The sequence below is a fragment of the Rousettus aegyptiacus genome, unplaced genomic scaffold (assembly GCF_014176215.1).
Source record: "Rousettus aegyptiacus isolate mRouAeg1 unplaced genomic scaffold, mRouAeg1.p scaffold_m13_p_11, whole genome shotgun sequence".
In the NCBI taxonomy this organism is placed as follows: domain Eukaryota; kingdom Metazoa; phylum Chordata; class Mammalia; order Chiroptera; family Pteropodidae; genus Rousettus; species Rousettus aegyptiacus.
Genome location: NW_023416286.1, coordinates 966,681 through 984,284, shown reverse-complemented (window position 1 = coordinate 984,284; position 17,604 = coordinate 966,681). Strand labels below are relative to the sequence as shown.

Below are 17,604 nucleotides of genomic sequence, written 5' to 3'. Positions count from 1 at the left end.
TTACCATAGTTTTGGATTTCCCCCTCTTGATAAGCCCTTACTCATTTTTAGAGAAGTTCTTTGAATTTCAGTTATTCCATTCTCCCGCGTTCTTAGGAACAGACTATTTTTAATGTGTTTTCCAGTGCTAAGTGCTTTCTGGTTGTTCCTCAGTACATCATTCCCGAGAACGATACTACTGCTACAGTCTTACAGACGCCAATGTGCAGAACCCGTTAACTGCCTTAGTCTGGGTCCAAGAGTAGAAACACCTAAAGAGGAACCTCGCTGTATACTTTTTTTCTTTACTTAGAAACCAGGTATTAGAGGGGCACCCTGAATCAGCTGCTGCCTTATAATGAACTGGAAAGTTGTCACTGAAGCTGGGCAGGTTAAACAAGTTCACAAATTTAGGCCTTTTCAGAAAAAAAAAAAAAAAAGAAACAAAGATTTAATCTTGACTAAGGATAGAACGGAAGAGAAGGCGGGCAAGCACGAGGCCCCGCCCTGGGAGGCCGCCATGGCACTCGGGTGTCACTCTCGCTGAGTGACGTGGCCTGGGCCCCAGCAGCCCCTGCTCTAGTGAGTGGGGGGCGGGACCTTGGTGCTCATGGCGACCGGGGACCAGGAGCTTCGCTGTCTGGCTTCATTTCTTCTCCGTCTGGGAAGCGAAGGCCTCGCTCTGGCTTCTGGTTCTGGAGTTTCAAAGTGAGCCCGGGCGGTATCGTACTTAAGAGACGTGGTAGTAAATCTCACAGCTTTATGTTTGAATTATTATTTACTTAGAAACACATTTTCTTAGAGGAGAGAGCCTCCCAAAAACAGCCCTAACACAGGGAGAGATTAGACCTAATTCTGTAAGCGCAGTTCAGCTGACCCCCAAGAAGTGGAAATTCATTATCACGAAATGTCGAACAGCAAATCTGTGTCACACGTCTGTGCCCCAGCCGCCAACCGTGACAGGGAGGAAGAGAGAGTAAAAGGTTGAGACGACATTGTGTTCCACGGCAAACGAGATCCGTGGCCGCGTGTGCATTCAGTCCCAAGGGGGCGTGCAGAGAAAGTTCATGATCATTCACGTCAGGGGGGCTGTGACTGGACACTCGGGCACACCCAGAAGGGCCTCCTGGTCTGGAGTAGGTTGCATAGAATTAACGCCACCTGTGATTTACATAAAACAGGAGATTCCTGTGACCGTGACCTTACTGCATTCAGCTCTGTTGGAAACAGTCGGGACAATTCCTGATTATTTTAAGGGTTCCGTTTTGATGGCATCGGTCCTCGTCTCTGGCTTTCAGGCCGTCACTTTACAAGAGTAGTTAAAACCCGAAAGGATTAGGGTTCTAAAAGGCATTAAACTACGTTGACTCAGGTGAGTAATGCAATTTTAGGTTATGGAGATGAAACATACAAGGTCCAATATGTTGCTACATTTTTTTAAAACTTCATCCACTAACGGTTTTCTTTTCCATTGCAGTTGCTTTCAAAGGCAGAATCTCGAATCCTTTTTAAGTTTCGGGCATGCTGCGCTTAACCCTGTAAACAAGGTTGAAACGTCCTGGTTTGATGCACGTTTGTAGTTCTGGCCGGTGTCGGCAGATGGCAGCAGAGTGCAGCACAAGGCTTACGCTGCTCTGTTCTGCTGTGAGTTACTACAATCCCTCGTCGGACCGCTGGGCGTTTTAGGATTCAGTTTTCCTCTTCTTGAAAGCATGACACACGTGCCTGTAAGTCACGCACGGGCCTCTGCGGGCTGGGGCAGCGGCCCGCACACCACCGCCGTGCAGCCGGAGTCAGGGGTCCGAGTGGCCACGGCAAGATTCATGTGGTTCAGGTCGGGTCTCTTACAAAGAGGAAAAACTCGATTTCCAGACTCTTTGGATCGCAGAATCGCTGATAAGGAACCTGACATAAGAAAGCTGCTGTCAGGTCTCCTAATTTCCTTCTAATAAATGTCATGCTTTCCTCTCGTAGTTTTGGTAGAGTTAACTGAGGGCTCTCTGTGAAATCTGCACATTTCGTTTAAAACAGGAATTCTTAGAACAGGCATAGACAGAAGGGTCCGTTCTAGAACCATTGCTGAATTCTGAAGCCCAGAAATAACTGCTTGCTTTTACTTTCCATTTGGCTTCTGTTTGCAGCGCGATTAATATTCCGCATAAGTAGGATACACCTTACGGGCAGCTGCAGGCATGCCATGGGCCAGTCGTTAATTCATTCAACAAGTACGTGGGTGACTGAGGCAGGGGGGCAGGGGAAGCCGGGCGCTGGCTGCGCCGCAGGACAGAGACGGCCCCCCGGGGAGTCACGAGCCGCAAGGGGGGAGGCCCTGCCAGGCACGTCGCTTGCATTAGGAACCCGCACTCGGGTCAAGTAAGTCACTGAGACCCAGCGGACGGGAGTGACCGCTCGGCTGTGCCCATCGGAGTCCCTCGTGGAAAGGGACCGGTGTCGGCCACTCTGAGGATGCAGAGCGCCAAAATGGACGACAGCACTGCACACCTCTGTGCGGACGCCTCCGAGGCGTGGTCGCTGTTGGGCCATTAGCCAGGCCTCACACTGCAAGGACAGCGATTGCCACTGGAATGGGAGCCAGGAGTGGGGGAGGGGCTCACTTCGTTCTGTCGTGTGCCAGGCACCTAGGAAAGGTCCCGGCACATATGAGGTGGGAATAAATGCTTGTTGAATAAATTAATGATTCCAAGTAATTTCAAGCTCCAGGGTTTTAAAAATAAAGCAACCGTGGGAAATGAGGCCTGCGACCCATGGTACCCCTGGTTTCTGGGGTGCCCCTGAGCGCGCGCCCCGCGTTTCTGCCTGTGCGTGTCAGACCTGCCTGAACACACGCTCGCGCTGCCGGGCGCCGCGCCCTCCTGTTCCTGAGGGGTGCGGCGTGCGGACGTGGGGTGCTCGCCGCCCGTGCAGTGTTCAGACGCAGACTTCTGTTCCTGCTTTAGTAGGTGGGGGTGGGGAGGGGGGGGTCCCAGAGAGCTGCGTTTTAACTCCTGGGTTAAAAAATGGGCCACAGACATTCTTTCAGTGAGACAGAGTTGAACGGACTAGGAACGCAATGAAGCTATTTGCCTCTGAATCGCGTTTCCTGCTCGTGTGTTGGGCGGCAGGTAGAAAATGCGTTTCTTACCCTTTTGGTAGGACGCCAGAGCCTCTGGGAAACAGAAACTGCGGGACCCGAGCCTCCGTTCTGCCTTCTGCACCCCTTTCTCGGTCCCGTCTACACCGCGCTCCGAGAGTCGCGTGCTGTGGAGACACAGGCTTTGCACTTGCCTGAGCGGCTGGTCCGAGCCGACAGGGGCGATTTGAGATAGACCTAGTTCTCCGCCACTTTCCTTGGGGGTCAGGCCGGCCAGCCACAGAGCGGCGCGTTCCGTGTGACCGCCGCGAGGTGGTGGTGCTACTGTCCCCGACTCACGGTGGGCAAGGGCCGAGGGCCCCACGGCGGGGCAGTGGCGGAACGCCGACCTCGTCCGGGCTTTGGGATGGGCGTCTCCCGGGCCTCCAACCCCTTGCTGTCCATCCGCTGTCCCCATGTGAAGAGGCCACTCCCTCGAGGCCACCCCCGCGTTGTGAACTGCTCTCAGTCACTGCAGCACATGCCGAGAGAGAACGTGAGGACGCAGCCAGCTCCTGGCAGGGGACGGCAGCCCCTGCGTGGAGATGGGTCGGGCAGGGCCGATGGCAGCCGCCTGGGGCACACGCCCCGCCCGGCCCCCGCCTGGGCGCCCGAGACACGCCGGGCCGGCCCACACTGCGCTCTCTGGGTCATTGTCCCATGCCCCAGGTCCCCGGTCCCCACACCGTACCTCTGTGGGCCTCGAACGCCTCCTTCTCCCTAAGGCTCAGCAAACTCCTTACGGAAGCTCAGTCAAGATTCTAGGTGACACAGAGGATATTATGCAGATACTTTCAAGATGGCAAATTTTCACAAATTTTTATTGACGGAATTCAAAACAGAATAATTGAGCATAGCGAGAGGATGGGGCTTCGGGGGAGCGTGCCGTGCTAACCTGGAGTGCAGAGTTAGTTCGCCACCCTCAGAACTGATTGCAAACGTTCGTCCATCGGATTTCACGGATTTCGTCTTTGGAAATATCTTTCCAAACACAAGTGCTGCCAAACACAGATACGCGTAGAGGCGGACGGTGGCCGTGGTCCCCGTGCGTCGGCTCCGGCGACTCAGTCAACGCCCCCTGAGCCGGGCGCAGGGCAGGCCGCAGCCGAGCCACGTGGGCCCCGCAGGCCGCTCGAGGTTTCGCTGCGTGTTCTTTTTGGGGTGTGTTTGGGTTTTTTGGGGTTTTTTTTGCAAACCTTTGAACAACGTAGAAAGCACTCTCAGCCCACGAGCCAGATGGCGACAGGCGGCAGGGCGGGTCTGGCCTGTGGGCTGCCGTGCGTGACGCCCCTCACTGTCGGGAGTTGTGTCGCGACCCGCATTTTACAGATGGGGCAGCCGAGGGGCCGAGAGGCTCGGCACAGCCGGCGCGTGACCAGGGCCCCAGAGGCGGCTTCGTCCCTCCACGGCAGTGTCTAGAAGTTTAAACCTACCTGTCTGCCGGAAGGTAAGCTGACACAAAGCTGGCTATTTGTGCCCAGAACATCCCAAAGTCACAGGCAGGCAGCAGATGCTGTGAAGGTGGGGTGAACAGATTGTTGCAAGTCTCTAAAAGAAGCCTCTCCGCGTGTCCAGAGCCCTCGCCCGCGCCGGGAGCCGCCCGGAGGCCGAGGGGACCTGAGAGGGACACCAGGCCCGGGGAGGCAGGATGGAGCATAAGAGCCGGGGGCGCGCTGCAGGCCCGTCTCCCGGCCCGGCCGAGGAGGCCCCACGCCCCCTCTCTGGGGACGGAGGCCCCGGCGGAGATGCCCGCCGTGGCCGGCATTGGCGTCTGCATGGCGCGCTGAGCTGCGCCCCACCGACCGACGGTCAGGGGGCCGCCCCGTGCTCCGGGCGGCCGCTCCGGCGTCCCCGCCCTCGCTCAGGCACGATGAAGCCTTTCGGGGGGACGCCGAAGCTGATACAGGCGGCGAGAAGAAACTTACAAACGCTGCACGTGACGCTGGAAACAGCCCGACACGGAGCCGCGCAGGACGCGCAGAGCGAGTCAGACGCGGGAGCCGCTGGGAACGAGAGATGTCCGGAGAGGCCTGGAGAGCGAGGTCGGGAAAGTGTCCGTGCGGGTGGACAAGGGCCAAGTACGCACGGGAGAGAGACCAGGGGTCCCCCGGAGGGGCCCCAACAGCTGGAAGTTCCGGGGAGGGTGGAGAAAGCGAGTGCGGGGGAGGGGGAGGCAGAGCCTGGGGGGGGGAGTCCCTAATCCCAGAACGGTGCCCCTAGCCTGAAGGGCAGGCGCTCAGAGTCCGTCGCTTAAAAAGGCTCCGACCCAGACGGTCATCATGACATTTCAAAGAGCAGGACATGAAGACAAGGTCCTAAAGGGTCTCCCAGAGGGTGAAACCGCCCCCCCACCCCGTCCACACCAGATCACCCAGGGGGGGGGGGGGTCGCTGGTCCCCGGGCTTGCGAGTGGCAGCACCGAGGTTAGGACGCAGGCCCCGCGGAGGTGGGGGGGTGCTGTCCAGGTGGGTCCCCGCGTGCCCCCAGACCGCCGGGCGGGCCGAGGGCGTTCCGGACACGCGGACTCCCGGGACACGGACCTCGGTGGTCCCGTGGTCCAGACGCCGCTCTCTGCCGCCACAAGGGACGAGAAACGAGGAGAGAGGGAGCGAGGTGCGGATCCGGGAGACGGAGGCCCCACCCGAGGGGTGCGGGGGGGGGGGGGTCCCAGGACGGCCGTGTGCCCAGCCACGGGGCGCCGTCGGTCCGCTCTGTACCCCCCGCCCCCCGTGGAGACGTCCCAAGTGTTTTCATGTCGTTTCTCAGGGGAGCTTTGATTATATAAACTATTTCTGTAGTTCACTACGACACCTTAAGAACGTCGGAGGCATCCGGGCGTCGGGGAGTCGGGCTGCGGTCCGTCCCACTGGCCGTGGCGGGGTGGCGAAGGCCCGCCCGCCACACACGTGTCTGGGCCAGTGTGGGAAAGGGATGAAGAGAGTCAAAAATAAATAAATAAATAAAACAATAAGAAAACCCAACAGAAAGGCCTCGCGGGACCCTCCTCCAGGAACCGCGAACCGGTCCCCCCTTTCACGCGCGCCTTCTCGCCGGGCATCGAGGGGGGAGCCTGGCCGCGGAGCAGGCGCCTCCTGCCCCCCGCGAGCTCGTCGCGCCAGCCGCGGGCGCCGGCCCGAGGGAGGGACGCACCGGGACACGGGGACCTTTCTGGGCGCCCGGCGCGGGGACGTGGCGTGGCGGGGGAGGTGTCGGGCTGCAGGCGAGGCGTGGACGGGGAAAGCCAGGCGGCACTCCGCTCGCAGGGCCGGCACACGCTCAGTCCCCGGGGAAGGGCCGCGGGGCACGTCGAGGGGCGCGCGGGCGGCGTGTCGAGGCCCCCGGGGCCCAGGGTCCCCAGGGGGACGCGCACGGCCGGGTCTCGGCGGCCGCGAAGCCGTTTCCACGGGATGGCACAGGTGGTTCGCGCGCAGGTGCAGGTGCGCGACTTCCCAGCGGAGCTCGGAAACCTTCGTCTGGCTGGTTTTGTTCAAGCCCAGCCGGCTGGGGCCCAGTCCGCGGGCAGGGGACGTAGGGACACTGTTCAGCCGCCGGGCAGTGGCCGGCAGACAGGGAAAGTGAGAGTCGCCGGGCCCAGGAGCTGGGCACAGCAAGCTTTTGAGTCGGGGAGATGAGAGGTGCCGCAGACTGAAGGAAGAGGTCAGGGGGCGAACCCCGCGTTAGCAGACCCCGAATCCAGCTGTGGACATGCGCAGTGCGGAGCCGGGGGGGACCATAAGGGGGAGACCGGAGTCGTCAGAGGAGCGCGGACCGGGACGTGGCCGGGACGTGGCCGGGACCTCGGGGGAGGGCGAAGGACAGAAACATCCGGAGGACCCCACTGAGGAAGGAGGGGCAGACAGGGCAGAGGCAGGGGCGGGCGGCCCGCAGCCCCCTCCCTGGGGGGTTGGGGGGGCGGGGGCGTTGCCGGGTGGCAGGCGCAGGGGGCAAACGGTTTCCTTTGGGAAAGTAGCGCCGCCCCTTCTGAGAAGGTTGCTGGGGAAGGGGGGAGAGGCGAGGCCCCGTCCCTGCTGGGGGCATACGTCTCAGTTGTCACCGTGACTCGCTCCCCGTAAGGACCCACAGAGAGGGGCCAGCTGCCACCCGCTGGTCCCTCCACCCACACTGCCCCCTCTGTGCCTCTCCCTCCGGTCACCACATGGTGCAGGGACAGAGTCCATACGGCTGCAGCCCAGAAGGTTCCCCCCCCACACCCCCGTGGAAGAAACTGAACAAAACTTGGTGTCAACAGCTGAGCAGGAAGAGAGAGGGAGACGGGCCTTCGGAGGTGGCCCACACACTGCCTCTGCCACGGGGGCTTCCCGGGGTCCCCTTCCGTCCACCCTGGTCCCAAGCCTCAGCCAGTGTTGGAAGACCTGAATCCAAGATGCCCCGTGCCCCGGAGGCTAAGCCTAGGGGCAGAGCTGGAAGGGCCCTCGGAGGTGACCGTTAGGTCACTGCCGCGCTGGGAGGCCCTGCCACGGCGTGTTTGGTGTGGCACGTTCCTGGGACACAGCCACACTCACTGGCTCACGTGTTACCCATGGCCGCGTCCACGAAACGGTGGCAGAATCGGGTGGCTGCCGCCCAGACCATGTGGCTCCTTCACTACGGACTGTCACGCTTTTTACAGACTGGCCCGAGCGAGCGAGCTGGGCTCTGGTTGCGAGCAGACAGGTGCCTCTCCCTCTCTCTCTCTCTCAATGTGTTTGTCTGTCTGTCTCTCTCTCATCGGCAAACTGCGAAGCTTTTAAAAAAGCACCAGGAACACTCTTTGGAAGTCAGAGATTTCCATCAAGTGGCTTTGGCGGCGTTCCAGACGGTTCCTATTCATCCGGCGGCAGAGCCGGCCTGGGCGCATGGCGCGCAAACAATTCTCAGCCCTGACTTTTGTCCCTGCTCAATCCCCCGCCCTTTGAACCAGCACAATGGAAGCGCTGCCCTCAGCAGGGCCAGCGGGGCACGCGGCGGGGAATGTGCAGACGAGCTTAGGGGCCGCGTCGGAGGCGCGGGCATGCCCGAGAGCCCGCCCGTCACATGCCCCGGCCTCGGACCACCCGGTATTCTAAAGCGCGCTGCCCAGAGACCAAGAGATGCACGGAACCGATGACGACGCATTTAAAAGTGTTGGTCCAAGCAGACGGAGCCGGGCCATCTGGGAGAGCGGGCGAGCCCCGCCTGAAAGCGCTGAACAGGGGCTTTGCTGACTTCAGTTCTTACGGGAGCGGCGAAGGGCTGGCTGCCTTTCGAGCCTCTTGTTTTTGGAGAGGCACAAAAATGAAAGTGAGCTGTCCACCAAACTGTCCTGACTTTACTCCGCAGAGGGAGGTGACACACTGTGCCGCGGGGTGCGGGAGACGGGTGCCTTTGGGCTGCTCACGAGGGGCGGGGCTCCACCAGGAAAGCGGCTGACCATGGGCATGGGGGGCTCACATCCTTTAACCCGGCAATCCCACTTGTAGGACTTTGTCCTAAAGAAGTCGTCGGGGGTGTGGAAAAGATCTACGTGCAACAGCATTATTTAAAATAGCCGAAAATTGGAAAAACACTTAAATGTCCAGCAATTGGGTTCTTCTTAAAGAAATCGCTCTACAGTTATCAGGCGGAACATCACGAAAGCTTTCAAATTATGATTTTTAAGAAAAAAAATGTGTTCGCATGGAGTAATGTTTATCATATGTTAAGTAAGAAGCGTTATAGTAAACATACGGTCTGATCCCAACTTCGTGTAAGTATACACTTAGAGAATGCCTCGGAATAGAGATCACGCACCCGAGGGCACTTGAGCTTCGGCACTGACAGGTGCAGTTTCTCCAGGCGATGCCCAGTTGGTTTACAGAACGATCGATCACAAGCCACAAACACACACTGCGAGTGATGAATGGTAAAAAGCTAACAGAATATTGTGAATGGCTGTACGCCGAATTATGTAAAATAAATACATCCTAGAAAACTATTGTTACTAAAACTGAGTCTGGAAAAAAAGAAAGGAAGAAAGAAAACCTGAATGCTGAATGCTCCTGGAGCAATTAATGGTTTGAACCAGTGGTTAAAAATCTTGCCACAAAGAACACATGATGCTCTGACACTTTCGTAAGAGAATTCTAGCAAGTGTTCATGGAACAGGTCATTCTAATCCTATACAGATTTATCTTTTTAGATTCATCTTATTTATCATTTCTTTGCCTCTCAGATCTTTTTCCTGCTTTCTAAAGAATATATATTAGAAATTTCTCTTGTGGAGACTTAATGCTACTAAATCTCAGTTTTTATTTAACTGAAACATCTTTATTTCGTCGTTATAATCTTAAGGTAATTTCAATGCATGCAGCTGTGTAGGCTAATGGTCCTTTGTCTTTGGCCTTCATCGGTTATGGTGGTATAAAGTTACTTGCTCAGCATAGTCTAATTGTTATTCCTTTGAAGTTCACATCTCTTTTCTTTATGACTGCTTTTAAGAATTATATTCTCTTTCCTTTGGTGTTCAGTATTTTTGTTATAAGGAGTCCACACATGGACTTTGAATTTCTGCTTTCTGAATGTGAAGACAGCTGTCCCTCGCCATCTCTGGAAATATATCGGACATATAGTTAGTTCCGGAACTAAAGCTGGTTACTAGTTACATTGCATCGTAACGCCTTGTGTTCATCGCATCTCTTGGTCTCTGTCCGGGGTCTCTGCATCGCCCTCCCCCTGTTCCCGTCCAGCTGAGACTGGCCTGCTGTCTAATCTGCCCGCTGAGCTCGCAACTCTGATCGTTGTAATGTTCAGTTCAATTGACATACGTTAATCTCTTTTATTTCTTCAAGACTTCGCTTGATGCTTCCACGTGGCGAGCCCAGTATCCTCAGTTCTCAGGAGCCTGCAACTGTAATTTACTCTTGCTGACTCTCGGGCATCTAATAACGTACTAGAAGGAAAAGAAACTGAGAAGAAACAGAGACACTGTTTCAAAATATTACAGCTGGGGACTTGTCAGGATTCGTGAAATACCCTACCCATAGAGTCAAAAGCCCAACAAATCTCAAGACAGAAAAAAAAAAAAAAAAAAAAAAAAAGCTCTGCACCCAGACATATTATACTGAGTATAAACACCAAAGCATGAAAAAAACATAAAGGAGGTTTAAAATCTCACCACCCAGAGGTAACCTTTGTTAACATTTTAATTTCTATTCTGAGGCATTTTCTAAGTGTATACTTACACAAAGTTAAGATCAGACCGTACGTTTATTATAACACTTCTTACTTAACATATAAACATTTCTCCATGTTAACACATTTTCTTAAAAATCGTAATTTGAAAGCTTTCATGATGTTCAGCCTCTGGACGACTTTGGCTTCTGGAAGGACTTCGATGTTTTCAGCGTGGTCACGGTGGATGACGCTGAGCTGGCCGGGCGAGGTTGGCCTTGTCGAGGGCCCCTGCCTGTGGCTGTGCCCTTTGCCGGGGGAGCCCCCTGTGCTCGGTAAAGAGGGAGCTGAGTCCCTGTGCCTCCCTCCTGAGCGGGCCGTGCTTTGGCCGTGGGAAGCGAGCAGACAGGTCACATACCGAGGCTGGACCACCCTCTCCCGTCCCACGGCCTTGAGAGCGCGGCTTGGTCAGCCTGCTGGAGGTGGGGCCTGGGGGACAGAGCAGAGCCACCCAAGGATGGATGTGTCCTACGTCAGCCAATGGCTAGCAACTGTCCACCATCTCAGAGAACTCGGCCAAGATAAAGAGCCTGCCCGGACAACGGGCCAGCGAGCGGGTGACCGCACTCCTGACCAGCACGGTCCGTGACATTTACATGTCAGCTTCCCCAGCCCCGGGGGAGCCTGGACGCCCCTCCAATAAGATTCTGGGCGTGTCTGGATGAGAGTAACGTTGGAACTGGCATTCTGCTTCCAGCAGGTGGCCTGCCCCAACCTGGGCCCCACCCAGTCAGCCCAAGGCCTGAGGAGGACAAAAAAGCTGACCGTCCTTTCACTAAGAGAGAATTCTCCCGCCCGATGGCCTTTGAAATGGGACAGTCTTTTCCCTGCTTTCGGACTCGAGTTGACACAGTTCACTCTCCTGGGTCCCGCCCTCCCACCCCGGTGGTGAAATGCAGACCTCGGGACTTGTTGGCCTACGTCACCATACGAGAACATGTCTTATCTTTTTTATCTACACACGCAGTTGACCCTTGAGCCACTCAAGGACCCCCAGTAAGCAGGTGAAGACCCCCATGTTAACTTCTGACTCCCCCAAAGTTAACCACCAACAGCTTCCTGTCGACCAGAAGCCTTACTGAGAAACAGACGTATTTCCTCTGTTTATAGGTATTGTAGACCGTATTCTTACGATAAAGTAAGCTAGAGGAAAGGAAAGGTCATGAATAAAATCATAAGGCAGAGATGATACACTTACAGTATTTATTGCAAAAATCAGCGGACCTGTGCAGTTCAAACTCATGCTGTTCCAGGGTCAACTGGGTGTAGGTATATTGATATATATGAACTCTCCTCCCCGCCAGAGAACCCTAATACACCACCCAAAAGTTCATTAACAGGCAGATGGACAGATGGTGGGATTTTCAGCCATATGAAAGAACACAATGGAGGCGAAGCTTGAAAACATTGTGTCGAGTGAAAAAAGACAGACGCGGGATAGTTCGTCCTGTGTGTTTCCATTTGTATGAAACTCTAGAAAAGACTACAGTGTCAGGTAGCAGATTGGTGATGCCTGGAGCTGGTGGTGGAGAGTGGACTTGAAGGAGCGCAAGGAACTTTTCGGAGGGACGGGAATGTTTTCGATTGTGGCGAGACACTTTTGGCGTGTCCATGTTGCAAACACAGATTACATCTTTATAAAGTTGATTTTACAGAAAGAAGTAGGCAGGCCTGGCAAGGGGATCGGCTTCTCTGTTATATTTTTTTCTGAGGCTCCGATCTGCGTCCAGTGCAGTTAACGCGGCTAAGCAGAACTCTACGTTTCATTCATTCAGCGATTCAGTCATTCATTCACTCACTGGGTCACTATTAAGGAAGTGCTTCCTACGGCCGAGCCGCGGTCCAGGCGGATTCGGCCCCGGCCCGGAGGGGCTGTCCTCACTGTCCCCTGTCCACTGCAAGGCAGGAAGGCCAATCCCTCCCACCCCCTGTGGGTGACATGGCAGGCTAGAGGCTGGGCTGCGGTCAGGACACAGCGTGGGCTTGCGCCTGGGTCTCCTCCCTCCCTGTCACACTTACTCAAACACAGCGGCCCGCACGTCTGGTTTCCGTATGTAACACAAACTCCGTTTGCACACATGCAAAACTAGAAGGGCAGATTAATCTCCAAGCAGGTGTCATCAGGGAATGCTAAAGAGCGTTTAACAACAGACTGAAATTTCACGCGGCCTTCAGTACAAACCGATGGGTGAGAGCGATTCGCATCGTTAGCTGGATTTGCCAAACGGGTGATTTCCAGATTGTCAGCGTTCCTCTCAGCTGGTGTGTGCCTTGCCCACACCAGCCCCCTGTTTTGTAAAGGTGGCGATAAAACCTCGTCTTGCGGCCAACGTTTTATAGCGAGCTTGCTTTTGTAGTTAATTTGAAAAAAGAAAAATTGTCCCAGTAACGTTAGAATCACTTCCCGGAACCCAGAACCCATTCAAAGAGAAACACTTCATCATAGGATCAATAATCTGAATTTTGTTAAATGCGCGGTATTTAAAATTCATTTTACATGGAAATGTGTTTTCTGGTGGCAGACGGGATGATGCACCCCTTCCTGGTGACGCCCCACTGAAGGGCACGAAGCCCCTCCCACCCCCACCCCCCACCTCCCCAAGACTCCGCCATGCCCAAGAAGGGCTCACAGCACCTGCGGGAGGGCTGTGGATGTGCCCGGGCGGGAGCGGGTCCGGCTGGGGTCGCGGTCCAGCTGGGGTCCAGGCCCAGCCGGTCCCACCGCCCGCGGGTCGCAAGGGGGCCCCGCGCGCTCTCAGCGATCTGAGAACGGGAAGTCACCGTCTTGTCACCAGCCTGTCATTGGGGCACAAAGGACTCATCGGAACGTAAAGGGAGTCATGAAAAGGGACGGATGCGATTGAGGGGCCTGGGATCTGCGGAGCGAGGGGCACCACGCCGGGGGGGCTGTTGGGGGTGGACAGCGAGACGGGGACCAGGATCTGGGGTCCACAGACAGTGACCGAGACGCGGCAGCGTGTGGTGGCGCAGGACGCTCTGCGGCCTTCCGGCCGCCCCTCCTCCACTGACGCCGGTGGGCGCGGGGACAGCGGGCAGACAGCGGGACGCGCACGCAGCCCCCCCCCCGGGGACCGCCAAGGGGACCCCCAGGCACCCAGGCCCCGCGCGGTGGAGAGAGGCAGCCGTGGGAGCCGCGCAGAGGTTTATTCATCGCGCCCCGGGCCCCGGGCGCCGCCGCGTCTGTGCCGCTGGCGTTTGGGGCGACAGGAGGCGGCGTCCCACCTCCGTGCAGGGGTCCCGGAGGCACCCTCGCTTCGGCGCGGGGCGGGGACGCTTCCCCCTGAATGGGAGGTTCGGTCCTTCCTGGGAGTGACAGGGACAAGGAACCCCTGTCTCTGTCCGTCCGCCCCGGGCGGCTCAGCTGCGCTCGCCTTTCGCGAAGGGCGGAGAGCGGGGAGGAGGCGCACCTGCGCACCTGCGCACCTGCCCACCTGCGCACCTGCGCACCTGCGCACCTGCGCGCCGGCCCGGCGCAGAGCGCAGACGCCGCTGTGACGTCAGCGCGGGCCGCGCCCGCCTTGCTGTCCCTCCGGTGCGGGCCGCTGTCGGAAGGGACCCAGCGCGGCCGCGTCCCCACCTGCTCGGTCCCCAGCCACCTGGCGCCCTCGCCCCAGGATCTCGGCCTCTCGGGGCGCTGCTCACTGTCACTTGTCACGGCGACACTTGGCGACCGGGCCTTCACCTGCAATTTCGGGATCTCAATGACACCGCACAGCCTTGCGCTCGGTTGCTCTCAATCTTTTTTTGGTGCCGTTGGCACATCTCCCGCGCACACTCGGCTCTGCGTGGAGAGGGCCGGACGCGGGCGGGCCAGCGGCAGGGCGGGCCTTCTGCGCGCCCGGGACGCGCAGGGCGCAGGGGCAGGAAAGTTCCAGTCCCGGGCTGCAGTGATGGCGGACACCGGGCCAGTCAGTCCCCAGCACGGACGGCGGCTCCTGCCCACGGGCCGGGCCGGGCGCCGGCGTCGCTGCGAAGGTCGTCGGAGGCCAGCAGCCCCGGCGCCCGCCTGCCCCCGCCCGCCTCGGAAGGCGCCAGGTCCCCCCCCACTGCACTGCACCTCAAAGCACGGCACAAGGACACAGAGCCTGACGCCCCCCTCCGCCAGCCCCTCCTCCCGCTCCCGCTCCGCCTCTGTCACTCGCCCTATCTGCCCGCTCCGCCCAAGTGCACTTGGTTTGGGACGCTGGAAAAGAGGTCATTCGGAGCTGCCCGGGCCGGCGCTGCTAGATGGCCAAGTCGCTGGGTCTGGCCCGCCCGCCGCTGGCCTTGCTGGCCGTGCTGGACCGTCTGGGCTCAGCGGGGAGCAAAGGTGGCACGTGCATGTCCACTGGAGAGGTCACCGCCTGCACCCCCTCCTCGGGAGTCACTTCCCCATACTCCACCGGAACAGGCCCCTGGGGGGGTGGCTGGGGGCTGCCCGGAGGGGTCAAGGAGGAAGACGGGGACACCGGCGGGGTGGCCTTCCTCCCTGAGAGCTGCTGCTCGGCCTCCTGGGAGGCCCAGTTCTGCTCCGAGGTCAGCAGGTGCTGGCTGCTGTCGTAGAATTTGTCGGGGTGGCCCTTCCCTGGTGCCTCAGACAGGCCTGCCATGGTGACGTCTGCTGCTGGTAAAGCAGCCCCAGGATAGGCCCCGCTCAGCGCCTGTCCCAGGGACGAGGCAGGGTGGGCGTAGTAAGGCGGGCACGCCCCCGTGCTGGCGGCTGGCGCCGAGGGGGAGGCGGGCAGTGGGCTCACGCCCCCCGGTTTCGCGGACCCCAGCCTGGAGTCAGGGGTCTCTGCACCATAGTAGTTGCTCATGCCCTGTTTCAGCTTCTTCCAGCCCAGGTGATAGATCTCCAGCACGTTGAGAAAGAGCGACAGGCAGGCCACGGCCAGCATGAAGATGATGAAGATGGTCTTCTCCGTGGGCCTGGAGATGAAGCAGTCCACGGTGTTGGGGCAGGGCCACCGGTCACAGCGGTAGAGTGGGTTCAGCTGGAAGCCGTACAGGAAGTACTGGCCGGCGATGAAGCCCACCTCGAACAGCGTTTTAAAGATGATGTTGAAGACGTAGGTCCGGAGCAGCGCCCCGGCGATGCGGACCTTGCCCCGGTCGTCCCGCACCGGGGGCCTGTCCCTCTGGCCGCGGTCGCCGTCCCCGTTCGGCTGCTCCGCGTCCCGCTCTTTCCTCTTCTGTTCCATGCGCACGATGTGCAGCACGTGGCCCAGGTAGATGAGGGTGGGCGTGGACACGAAGATGATCTGGAGCACCCAGAAGCGGGTGTGGGAGATGGGGAAGGCCTTGTCGTAGCACACGTTCTCACAGCCGGGCTGCTGGGTGTTGCAGGTGAAGTCGGACTGCTCGTCGCCCCACACCTCCTCAGCCGCGGCTCCCAGCACCAGGATTCGGAAGATGAACAGCACGGTCAGCCAGACCTTGCCAATGACCGTGGAGTGCTCCTGCGCATTTTCCAATAGTCTCCCCAGAAAGCTCCAGTCGCCCATCGCTTCGGACTGCCAGCCTGTGAGGGAACAGCGCCTGTTAATTCGCAGGTAGCACAGGTGAGCTGCAGGCCCCCCACCCACAGGTGTCACTGTGCACGGGGTTTGGAATATAGTGTCACTCGGTGGCTGTCCTGCCGTGTCCCTTGTGAGCTGTGCTACAGAGCTCTCTGCAGATGTGCGTGCATGTGTATACACACATGTGTGCATGTGTGCACAGATACATACATGTATTGGGCACATTGCATGTATGTTGTGTGTACACACACGTACCACATGTACTTGCATGCATGGGTATGAGTGTACAGCCATTTGTGTGTGCAATTCATGCACGTGTGCATGCACATATTCACTGTGCACGCACACATGTGCATCGCATGTGTGGACATATGCACCCACAGGTTCCTTGCACACGTTTGTGCATGCATGCACACATGTATGTGCGTGCATGTTCTGTGCACACACGTGCATACGTGCATGGGTACAAATGTGCGTGCACACATGGATGTGCATGCAAGTGCATGTATGCATCTATGCAGATGTGCGTGTGTGTGTGTGTACACACGTGCACAGACACACACGAGTTGCACATGTGCATGTGTGCACGTTTCTGTTGTGAGTTCCCATCTGTGTGTGTCCGTACATAGCGCCCACTACCATGCCAGCCAGGGGTAAACCAAGGTCAACAGCACCAGCGTGGCCCTGAGCGATGTCACCCTGCACAGTGTGGTAGAAACGAGACGACCACAGGTCACTCGACTCACTTCAGAGACCAGGAAAGGAACGTGGCTGCCTAAGGGACACAGACCTCTCCCGGCCCCCCAGCCTCACCCTGGTCTCTGCAGGAGCCCCGGGGCCCCGTGTGCAGCTGGCCAGGTCCTCATCCTGCCCCTCCTGCTCCTGCCCCGGCTGCCACCACGCCTGTGCCACCGGCAGACATTCCGCCGTGTTATCTGCTCCCTGGTCTACTACAGTCTCTCTGCAGCTTCGCAACCGTCACATGAACGGTTCACTGCCTGCACGTCCCCAGGCAGGATCCCACGTCTGCCTCTGCGTGGTGGGGACAACGGTCATCCGCAGAGATCTGCCTCTCAGGTGGGGGTGGCGAGATCGTGGGCCTCTTCGTGAAGGTGACAGTGCTCCCCTGACGTGGGGGACCAGGACTACAGGGTGCGCTCGGTGTCGCCTCTGCTCAGACGGGCCAGGGGCTCCCGATGGGACCAGACCGAGCCGCTGCTGCACGGCCAGTCCGTGTGCGAGGGAGGCGGCGGAGCGGCCGGAGCACGCACGGCCCTCCGGGGGCTAACGGGCTCTCATCGTGTTCACCGTGAGGCTGAGAAGCACTAAGTTCACGGTCTGATGGCAAAGAACCAGAACAAAACTGCTCCCCGAGATCTAAGCACACGGGCCGGCGCTCACCCTCCCTCCGACAAGCGTCCAGCTCTCCGTCTCGGGCGTTTGCGACCTGGAAAGGCCCCGAGTCCTCCCGTGCCCACCGCCGCGCCCCCCACTGTCACTGGCATCTGCTCTCCTCCCGGCGTCTTAGAAGGTCACGTGTTTTCGCCAGAAACGTGAGTGCTGGTCACGTCCTGGGACCGGCGTCGGATGTCGGGGCACCAGTCTAGGCTCCACCCTGCGTCTCCCCCCAGCTGTCGAGTCTAACTGTCACGCGGGCCCCACAGTCATCTGCGGGGCTGGGACGGACCCCAGCACTCCTAGACTGTCGGGAGGCCCCCGACTCTGCCCCTGGCCCCGGCCCCTCCTCCGCTCTGCGGGAGGTCCGGGTCTGGGTCCAGGACCTCGGTC

The 17,604-nt window shown here is 58.5% G+C and overlaps 1 protein-coding gene across 1 annotated transcript; it reads right to left on the bottom strand.

The window, feature by feature from the left end:
* Positions 1 to 14,541: 14,541 nt before the first annotated feature.
* On the bottom strand, positions 14,542 to 15,866 carry LOC107498590 (gap junction alpha-3 protein-like). The gene has a single exon (XM_016121908.2). The coding sequence runs from the start codon at positions 15,799 to 15,801 to the stop codon at positions 14,542 to 14,544; it is 1,260 nt and encodes a 419-aa protein (XP_015977394.2). The 5' UTR covers positions 15,802 to 15,866.
* Between the last annotated feature and the right edge of the window lie 1,738 nt (positions 15,867 to 17,604).